Source organism: Alosa alosa, chromosome 1, assembly GCF_017589495.1.
Source record: "Alosa alosa isolate M-15738 ecotype Scorff River chromosome 1, AALO_Geno_1.1, whole genome shotgun sequence".
NCBI lineage: Eukaryota > Metazoa > Chordata > Actinopteri > Clupeiformes > Clupeidae > Alosa > Alosa alosa.
The window spans coordinates 4947824-4958923 of NC_063189.1; the positions used below are offsets into that span (position 1 = coordinate 4947824).

At 43.6% G+C, this 11100-nt stretch overlaps 1 protein-coding gene across 1 annotated transcript in view; it reads left to right on the plus strand.

Moving 5' to 3' along the window:
- Positions 1–302: 302 nt before the first annotated feature.
- Positions 303–11100, plus strand: part of sgpp1b (sphingosine-1-phosphate phosphatase 1b) — a 20403-nt gene continuing 9605 nt past the window's right edge. Inside the window, exon 1 of the mRNA XM_048254258.1 lies at positions 303–1498. Coding sequence (XP_048110215.1) covers positions 647–1498 — 852 coding nt within the window. The 5' untranslated portion in view covers positions 303–646. The remainder of the gene's footprint in view (positions 1499–11100) is intronic.

The window sequence follows — 11100 nt, forward strand, 5'->3', positions numbered from 1 at the left end:
ATGTATTGATCAACATGATCACATCACCTAAATATATAGGCCTATTCTTTTTAAACATGAAGTGAAAAAACAATGTGGGATAATGCAAATACACTGTATGAAAATACTTATTATGGTTCAAAGGAAAACTTCCTGTGTAGCCGACACTTTATTATTATTATTATTATTATTATTATTATTATTATTATTAATTAAACCTTTATTTTGAAGTAATGTGTCATGCTTTTAACCACAAACTCACTCTCACTAGCATTACCGGAAGTGTCCCCTTTACTGAGCTAGTTCGAGTTTCAGAGCTTCGGTCCAGTGGTAACAAGACACCAGTGACCTGAAATAGCGGATTTGAACGCACAGCGGTACATGGGTTATCACAAGCCCTCGATGCCTTCATGTATTCTTACCATTACCTGGATGAGACGGAAATGCTCTTATTGTCCTCAAGGATCCGCGGATGTAGTATTTTATAACTGCTAATTACTTCGAAGTATTTATCGCTGACATCGAAATTTCGCAGTGACCAAGGCTGCTAGTGCTTACTCATAAGTCATGGTTTAGGATATCTTCTGAACTAGCTAGTAGAGTTGGTAAGTTAGATCACTGAGGCACCGAACATTTTCACTTTGGACGTAGCATTAGTTGTCACACAATGGCAAGTACTTTGAAAACGCAGTTCTTACAACTTTGGCACTATCTGCAAGACCCGCATCATGTTGCGCTATTCCAACAAATGTGTGGCGTAAGAGGAACATTCTCAAGAAACCCAGCAGACTGTACCGAAGCGAGGCAGACGAGCCTACTCAGCAACGGCGCGTATGGCAACGGGGTCCGTTTGAACGGAGGAGGAGAGGGGGAGGCAGCCGATCATCTGCGGCAGCGAAAAAGTATCTCTATTGACAACTGTTGTAGGGCAGCGGCGTCTGGTAGTGATGATCGGCTATTAGAAACAGCGGTGTCGAAAACTACGGGGGAGAAACCAGGGTGTCATAACCGCTATAATAATCCCCACTCCGCTGATACCAGCGATGGCGAACATCCGCAGGAGATGGGGGAAGTATCGGAAAGTAACGGCCCAGGCCTTGACGACATGTCGGAGGTCACAGACGACTCGACCTGCCCCACTAGCACTGTTAAACCTCTGCGTAAGAACTCTCTGACTGAAGACGCGGGGCAAGAGTTTCTCATCGAGAATACGTTTTTATTCTACTTGTTCACTTTCGGATCTGAACTTGGCAATGAACTCTTCTACATCACTTTCTTCCCCTTCGTCATCTGGAACGTGGACGCCTACGTGGGTCGGCGGCTCATCGTGGTCTGGGTCTGGGTGATGTACGTGGGCCAGTGCACCAAGGACCTGATCCGGTGGCCGCGGCCCGCCTCGCCGCCCGTGGTCAAGGTAGAAATGTTCTACAACTCCGAGTACAGTATGCCCTCCACGCACGCCATGTCCGGTACCGCTATCCCCCTCTCCCTGTTCCTGCTCACCTACGGACGCTGGGAAGTAAGTAAGCTCTGTCCTCTGCGAATGGCGATACATTTCAGATAGTGTGTCCTCGATCTTACACAAGAGTAGTAAGCCATGGATATGCCTTCATAATACCTCATACTATCTTTTCGTGATGTGTGCAGGGCAAATTGTGGCCCAATATGTTGGCCTAGGCCCCTCATGTACGCCCTTGCACTCTCTGTTCAGCTGTCTGTATGGTTGTGCTTATGTGTGTTTGATTGAGTATGATATTTTGGCCAACATGGTGGCCTGGGTTGATGTGCTGTAAGAAGGTGCAGTCTCTCGCTATATGGTGGCCTGGGTTGATGTGCTGTAAGAAGCTGCAGTCTCTCGCTACTTTAGTGCTCAAGCACATCATGTGGATAACTGTTAGTGTCGGGCTGCTAATGCAGGTTGCTTATGGCTCTTACCTGTAACTGTTAGGTGTCGGCTGCTGATATCCTGCTCAGCAGGTTGCTTAGTGCATGTAGCGGAGACTTCATTACCTGTCACTGCTGTGTGTGCGGTGAGGTTTGCTGGGCTGTAGTAGGCCTAGTTCCTGCTCACATGTCAACGCTGACCAGCATGTCAGTCATGTAGGTGAGTCAGAGATGCATGTTAACCCGCTATTGAAAGGGAAGTTGAGGAGACACGAACAAAGGGAATTGAAAGGAAGTAAGAGCCGCCAAGGGAAGTTAAGAGACGCTTGAAAGGAAGTTGAGGAGACACTGAAATTGAAGTGGAATTGAAAGGGAAGTTGAGGAGACACTGAAATTGAAGTGGGAATTGAAAGGAAGTTAAGAGCCGCTGAAAGGAAGTTAAGAGCCGCTGAAAGGAAGTTAAGAGCCGCTGAAAGGGAAGTTGAGGAGACACTGAAATTGAAGTGGAATTGAAAGGGAAGTTGAGGAGACACTGAAATTGAAGTGGGAATTGAAAGGAAGTTAAGAGCCGCTGAAAGGAAGTTAAGAGCCGCTGAAAGGAAGTTAAGAGCCGCTGAAAGGAAGTTAAGAGCCGCTGAAAGGAAGTTAAGAGCCGCTGAAAGGAAGTTAAGAGCCGCTGAAAGGAAGTTAAGAGCCGCTGAAAGGGAAGTTGAGGAGACACTGAAATTGAAGTGGAATTGGAGACTTTCTAATGAGGAGACACACACACACACACACTCAGACACACACACACACACACACACACACACACACACACACACACACTCAGACACACACATGTCAGTCAAATGTAGCGCCGGGTGATCACACACTGGATGACGGGGCGCTGTGTGTTTGTGCAACTGATGTGCCACCTGCGCCCTGGGCAAGATGCGCATTGTGGTAAGAGGGTGTTACCATGCTTCAGCGCTCTCTCACACCCCAGGAAGGAGGATGATGGGCCGTGCCACAGCGTGTATTCTCCTGTCTCTCTTTATTGAAAGGGGAAGTTGAGGAGACACTGAAATTGAAGTGGGAATTGAAAGGGAAGTTAAGAGCCGCTGAAAGGGAAGTTAAGAGACGCTGAAAGGGAAGTTAAGAGACGCTGAAAGGGAAGTTAAGAGCCGCTGAAAGGGAAGTTAAGAGCCGCTGAAAGGGAAGTTGACAGTGTGTGGTTTCTGCTCTCTCTTTTCCATCCAAACCATCAGTTCCCCTTATGGACGCCCTTGCACCCAATGTTCAGCTGTGTGTGTGTGTGTGTGTGTGATAGGTGTGTATAGTCTGTATGATGAGTGTGCAGCTGGCGGTGTGTTGTGTGTGTTCCAGCATAGTCCTGCACAGACTTGTCAGAGCAACGCAGGAATCCAGAATGTTTTGGAGTATTCAACACTCAGTTGAGCACAAACACACACACACACACATGTAACCTGCGTTGTGTTGAACATGCGCGATTCAGCCCTGCACACGCCCGGACTCGAACCCGCGAACCCTCGGATCGGGAGGCGAGCGCGCTAACAATTGAGCCAATAGCCCAGGCTACTGGCTTGCATGCCAGCAGCACTCTTGAGGCGTCGGGGAGTGAGGTTTACCAACGTTCCACAAGCACAGCTAAGCTAGCTGGCATCCGTTACACACACACACATGCATGTGCATGCACACACTCTGTAATTAGATACAGATGTTTCTCCACATGTGACAGGGGGAGAGGGAGACAGATGGGGCCGTACTAAGAGACCGGGGGGAGGGGGGTGCTAGAGGATGGATCTGGGGCAGTACAGGATGGATCTGGGGCAGTAGAGGATGGATCTGGGGCAGTAGAGGATGGATCTGGGGCAGTAGAGAAAGCTCTGGGGCAGTAGAGGATGGATCTGGGGCAATAGAGGATGGATCTGGGGCAGTAGAGGATGGATCTGGGGCAGTAGAGGATGGATCTGAGGTAGTACAGGATGGATCTGGGGCAGTAGAGGATGGATCTGGGGCAGTAGAGAAAGCTCTGGGGCAATAGAGGATGGATTTGGGGCAGTAGGGGATGGATCTGGGGCAATAGAGGATGGATCTGGGGCAGTAGAGGATGGATCTGGGGCAGTAGAGAAAGCTCTGGGGCAATAGAGGATGGATTTGGGGCAGTAGGGGATGGATCTGGGGCAATAGAGGATGGATCTGGGGCAGTAGAGGATGGATCTGGGGCAGTAGAGAAAGCTCTGGGGCAATAGAGGATGGATTTGGGGCAGTAGGGGATGGATCTGGGGCAATAGAGGATGGATCTGGGGCAGTAGGAGATGGATCTGGGGCAGTAGATGGATTTGGGGCAGTTTTGCTCCAGGCTGGTGTGACCCAAATGTGCAAACAAGAAAGTCATGGAAGCTCTTAATGGAATTTATTACACATTTATTATCAATGTATTATATGGAGTCAAAATAGGGTCTTTAATATTGAGAGCTTGTGAAAAGATGTTCACGTGTGTAATAAAGTTTTGCAGCTGTGCAAAAGGAGTTCTGCATGTGCAAAGACATTTCATACCTGTAGAAATATTTTGTACATGTGTGAAAAAAAGATGTACCTGTAGAAATATTATGTACTTGTGTGAAAGAAATGTGTATTTGTAAAAATATTTTGTACACGTGGGGAAAAAATATGTACCTGCACAAATACTTTGTACGTGTGTGAATCTCCTACGCGATGCTTTCCTGCCCAACACTGAAAGTATGAGCTTGTGAAACTGATTTACAATGCTTACAGACTTTTGACCCTAATTTTACTGCCTTTCTGAAGAGCCAATCAGCACATTGCTTACTGCCAACCAATCAGCGTTTCCCACCCGACCACCCACAAGTAATATTTCTACAGGTACATATTTTTTTCACACATGTACAAAATATTTCTACAGGTACGAAATGTCTTTGCACATACAGAACTCCTTTTCCACAGCTGCAAAACTTGTGAACATCTTTACACAAGCTCTCAATATTAAGACTCTATTTTGACTCCATATAATTAACCCTTTGTTTTCTCTTACTACATAGACAACAGGTGTGTGTGTGTGAGGAGAGTCTTGTCCTGCTCTTTCTGTCTCTCTCTCTGCCTCTCTGTGGTCCTTACACAGATCAGTCATCCATTATGCTCCTCTGCTGTCCTCTTATCACCCCTGATTGCACAAGTGTGAGTGTGCACTAGTGTGTGTGTGTGTGTGTGTTGCAAGGGTGGAAATTAACCTTTCAACATCTATCAGCCACTCATCTATCAGCCACTCTATCAGCCACTCCACTCAAGTAAATCCTTATCGGTGGCTGGTGCTAATATCCATCCTTGGTGTGTTGGCACGTGTGTGTGTGAGTGTGTAGTGTGTGTGACTGCTTTCAGCGCTTCAAGTGTCGCTTTAAACAGCTGGCTGTAAATGATCAATGCGCACGCACGCACACACACACACACACATACTGTACACACATACAGTATACACACACACAGTATACACACACACACACACAAACACATATATATACACACACACACGCATGCACACATTTTAACCATCTATTTATGTCCACATGAAGAAAATGGTACAGGGACACAAATATTAAGAATGCAGTACAATACATACGCAAACCAATGGACCAGTAGCATGCACCAGGTCTTCACAATATCACTTAACTTAAGTGATATATAACTTAACAAGCGCAATACTCAGTTCTTAAGGGTATAAGTAGCAACGTCTACGCCATATGTGGCGGCTGCCAATAATAGCAGAGATGTAATGTAATGCCTTTATTTGTCCCCCAGTGGGGCAATTAGTTTTGCAGCAGTACGAGCACACAAAATTACAAAAAATACATAAATACACATAATATAATAAATAACATGGTGCACATCATTGTCATAGGTGAGTAAACTACCTTTTCCTCCTAGCGTTTAGAAGGGAGACAGCAGAAGGAACAAAGGAGTGTTTGAATCTATTTGTTTTAGCAAATGGGAGTCTGAGCAATGAACCTGATGGTAGAAACTGAAACTGTTGATGTTGAGGATGAGATCAGTCAGACAAGATGGAGTTTGCTTTCTTAAATAGCTGTTTGTTGCAGAGATCCTGTAAAGTTTCTTGTCCAAGCCCAATAATTTTGCTACTAACACTAACAACCTTGTTCAGCAGGTTCCTCTCCTTTCAAGGACTGAATCCAACAAATAAAGGACAACGTAATAACAGACTCAATAAAAGAATGATAAAACATAGTCATCAGGGTAGAGTCAACCTGGAATTTGGAGAGTTTTCGAAGACAAAAAAGACGCTGCTGGCTTTTCTTATAGATCGAGTCAGTATTTTTCTCAAATGTCAGCTTGTTGTCAAGAAAAGTGCCTACAGTAAGTACTATGATATGCATTTATCACTATGATATCCGGAGAAGGCTGCACACCTCTAAAATCAATGCACATGTCCTTTGTCTTTAAAACATTTAAGGATAAAAAAGATTCCTGACACCATTTTAAAAAGTAATCAACCACAGGACCATGCGATGTTTCCGTGCTATTTAACAGGCTCACTATTACTGTGTCATCCGCAAACTTCAATATATGACGGTTTTCAAAATTGCTACGGCAATCATTTGTGTACATTATGTACAGCAGGGGAGAGAGAACGCACCTTTGAGGTGAGCCAGTAGATGTTACAGATAGATCAGAGAAATGGCCATTTACTCTGACTCTTTGGGTCCTCAATGTAAGAAAATCCAAAATCCAGCTACCAATACTACCTTCCAGACCAAAGTTATCCCTTAGTCTCTGGATTAGTAGGTGTGGCTGAATAGTATTGAAGGCGGATGAGAAGTCAACAAACATCAATCTAATATGATTTTTTGGACTCTCAAGGTGTTTATAGATGTAATTCAACAGAGTTATGGTGGCATCCTGAACCCCTTTCTTGGTCCTATATGCCAGGGGTCCCCAACCTTTTATGTACCATGGACCGGTTTGATTCCTATTTTTTTTCCACGGACCGGCAGCGGGGTTCCATGTTCCATATGTGTTGTGCATGCATTAGGCCTACTTGAAAAGAACTAGCTCCAGTTATGTATGAACAGTGAAAGTAACGATCTCTTAAACATGTGAAAAACGTGAACTTGAAGAAGTGAAAATTGAACAATATGAACTATGAATATTGAACAACTTGAAGCTACATCTATAGCCTACGTGTGAACATGCTTAACAAAATATGGGAACAAAACATGGGAACTAAATGTGCATTACGAATATAATCAGTGGGAGCCCTGCTTATGGAATGATGGAAGACAGTGACACCCTCAGTGTGTTTGATATGTCCAGTCGATTGCGCAATTTGGTCTTAGTTGCAGTCATTGCCAAAAACCCTGCCTCGTGGTGGGAAATGGTAGCAACGTCTTCAGCGCTTTTACGGCTATCTCGAGATATTCTGCTTTGTTATTGATCCAAAAACCCGCCAGAGAGCTTTCCTTATAGACACTCTTAAGACCACCGTCATTTGCAATTTCAACTGCTCTTCCTCCTGCGCTGACAAGTTAGGACTATTTGGGATATTGACAAATGGGTTGCGGACCCACTCATTGGTTTGCCGTGGAACTTTGGAGGATGGGAAGTAACGCTCAAACTCATTTGAAAGCGCAACAAGGTGATCGCTCACCAGCTGCGAGAGAAAGGGCCCTGCCTCAGTCTCTCCCAAAACCCCCACTACTGTTTGGAACATATCAAATACACCCCGGTCCACTCGTCGTCCCCACAAATCAAGCTTGGCTTTAAATGCAGCGACTTTATCTGCCAGTTTAAAGACAGTCTTCATTCTCCCCTGGAGTGACCGGTTGAGGTCATTAAGCAATCCGAATATGTCACACAGGTAAGCGAGTTTTGACACCCAGTCCTCATCACTAAAATGTGCTGCTTTTTTTCTGTAAGAAATCTCTGCGGCGGCTCTCTCAACTCAAACACTCTGGCCAGTGACCTGCTAAAGATGCTTGTTTTTGTTGCTCATTCTAGCAGTTTAGCTAACCGTTGTGACATACCGTTAAGCCAAGAACTGATCAAGTGAAGTGAGCTGACCTGAGGCTGCGCAGGCGCTGAAGGCAATATGTAAAAGTGTTGAAGGCGGGACAGACAGGCGTAAAAAAAATAGACCTTGCAAAATGCAAACATCGTGCAATCAAACAACTGCATATAGGCCTATGCCATGTAAAAACGTGACATTATTGCGAATTAAATTTAGTTTAGTTTGCATGCATTTTTATTTAAACTCATGTCGTAGGCTACGGCCCGGTTAGGAATGTCCCGCGGCCCGGTACCGGTCCACGGCCCGGTGGTTGGGGACCGCTGCTATATGCGAACTGCAGTGGGTCCGTCAGGTGTTCAGTAGTTTTCAGCAGTTCGGCACAGTACTTTGCACGCTGTTAGCCTTCTTTTTGGCCATCCCAAGTTGTTGCAGCCCTCTTACTACCAACCTGTGTGTGTGTGTGTCCTAGGCTACCAAATGAATACGAGTAGTCTACACCTATAGCCTAGCTCTGAGATGGTGTTTAGGAATGGACACACACACACCTATAGCCTAGCTCTGAGATGGTGTTTAGGAGTGGACACACACACACACACACACCTAGGTTATGGGGACGCTGGCGACGCACGCCGCTCCGTCTGGCATCATGTTTTTGTTTGTTTTTATGTAATGTTCGTAATTTTATGTAATGTCATGTTTATTTTTTGTATTGGTTTGTCTAGTTAAATGTTTTCCCTATTTATTTACGCTATTTTTGATAGTTTTCGTGTTATTCTTAGTCCTTTTTACTGCTTCTAAGTCAGCTGATGTCATTGACATTTGTCCATTGGGAGCTTGCTATGGCTAGCTTTTGCCCTAGCTGGGCATCGGACATCCTTCCATCTATCCGTGAGCGGTGCAGCACTTCACTGTCTGGTCGAGGGGATCTCTCGGGACAGCTGGACCTAGGCTAGCTACTCTGCGAAAGATCTGCCGTGGCCGCCGAGCTGTTGCTGACCTGCGAGCTGCCTTGCCAACTGCAGACTAACGTTAACAGTGAAGAGCTGCAATCTCACGGAGCAACAAACGGTCGCTGTTAAGTCCACCGAATTGCGGATCTACGAATTGCGGGCCGATATTAGGCATTTTCCAAACTATCGGTATCGGCATTTATAATGGCCGATAAATGAATATTTTAAAAATAAAATAAAAACGGACGAAACACCCTTCAGCCATGTCATGAGTGTTGGCGTTGTATAGTTTGTCCACCAGAGGGCACTCTACACCGTCCCTGCTGGCAACACTCGTGTATAACGCGCCACACATCCTGCAACCTGCTGATCCAGCGAGAGTCGGGCAGAGAGAACCAGTTATCCGCGAGATCATCAGTGAAGTGTGTTCATGGTGATTTGGTCACGAGACATATATTGCTTGAATAACAATTAAAACTAGAAAACGCAATTCCAGGGAATTACTAGTGCATGAAAATGCAAAACACATGGTGTGAAATATATTGTTAAAACAGATGATGTGCTAATTGGCAACCAACATGATGAGGTTTAATATAGTTGGAATTACTGAACTAGGTAGATGAGGTTTAATATAGTTGGAATGACTGAACTAGGTAGATGAGGTTTAATATACTTGGAATGACTGAACAGTTAAATAAGTGGATGGTTTAAAAGGTTAAATTATTTGCTAGGTAGATGAGGTTTAATGTAGTTGGAATGACTGAACTAGGTAGATGAGGTTTAATATAGTTGGAATGACTGAACAGTTAAATAGGTGGATAGTTTAAAAGGTTAAATTATTTGCTAGGCAGATGAGGTTTAATATAGTTGGATTGACTGAACTAGGTAGCCTAGATGAGGTTTAATATAGTTGGAATGACTGAAAAGTTAAATAGGTGGATAGTTTAAAAGGTTAAGTTATTTTCTAGGTAGATGAGGTTTAATATAGTTGGAATGACTGGGCAGTTAAATAGGTGGATAGTTTAAATGGTTAAATTATTTGCTAGGTAGATGAGGTTTAATATAGTTGGAATGACTAAACAGTTTAATAGGTGGATAGTTTAAATGGTTAAATTATTTAATAGGGAATTATTGTAGCGAGGACTTTTATTTTGAAACAGTTGTGGAGAGAGGAAACAGTTGAACAGAATGTGTAGTCTTAATAGAATAATTATGAAACAGTTGAAGGCAGAGGATACAGTTGATGGGAATCATAGTTGACTGACAGTTACAACAGTTGATAACAGTTGAACAGTTTAAAAGTTGGATAGTTTAAAGGGACTTTTAATTTGAAACAGTTGTGGGCACAGGAAGCAGTTGAACAGGATCTGCAGTCTTAATATAGCCATATTGTATGCTTAAAGCCTGAGACAGTGGCTCCAGGTGGCCTGAACACCTGGCATAGGATTCTAATTGCTATTGTGATGTCATAATCTAATGTTAAGTCAATGGGGAAATTTTAGTAGTTTTTAATTAATAGTTTAAAAAGTATAAAAGTTACAAAGTTGAAAAATACATAGCTGAAGTCACATAAGTAAGACCTACGCAACGCAGTTTGAATGACGTTTCTACGTTAAACGGTTGAAGCCGCATTAAACGCACTTTCATGCACTCTAATAACATCCCCATCAGTTCTCTTAACTCAAATAAGCATGACAAAATTCGTGAAAACAATGTCCAGTTTTGCTGCTGTTAAATAAGCTGAGAGTGAAGCGGAATTAGCTAGTAATTACATTACGTTGTTACAGTGTAGTTGACTGTCTGTCCTTTTAACTTTTGACAATGTGACTGAAGATGTATTTCTTTAATAGCGTGACAGTTATAGCAGTGAGAAGTATCATCTCTCCCCAGCCTGTTATTTTGAAAGCGTATGTTTTACAATTTGCAGTGTGACGTTATCCATTGCTAAATTATGGCTCATCATAGACTAGCTAACCACAAAGCTAGCTAATGCCATGAATATCAGTGGAAGACCGCTAACGTTAACATTAATGAGCTTTGAAACCACAACGAACTTATTCTGCCTAAATAAAGTAATGATTACTGTATTTATAACTAGTATATCTGTAGTTACAGTCTCTGCATTGTAAAATGTAAGTTAGATGTGCGAGGAGTGAACATTTAGACAGAGAAAAAGTATCAAACGTAGCTTGTGCATAAAAGTTAGCTTTTCTTTTACACGTGTGTGAAATCCAATGACGCCAAGTG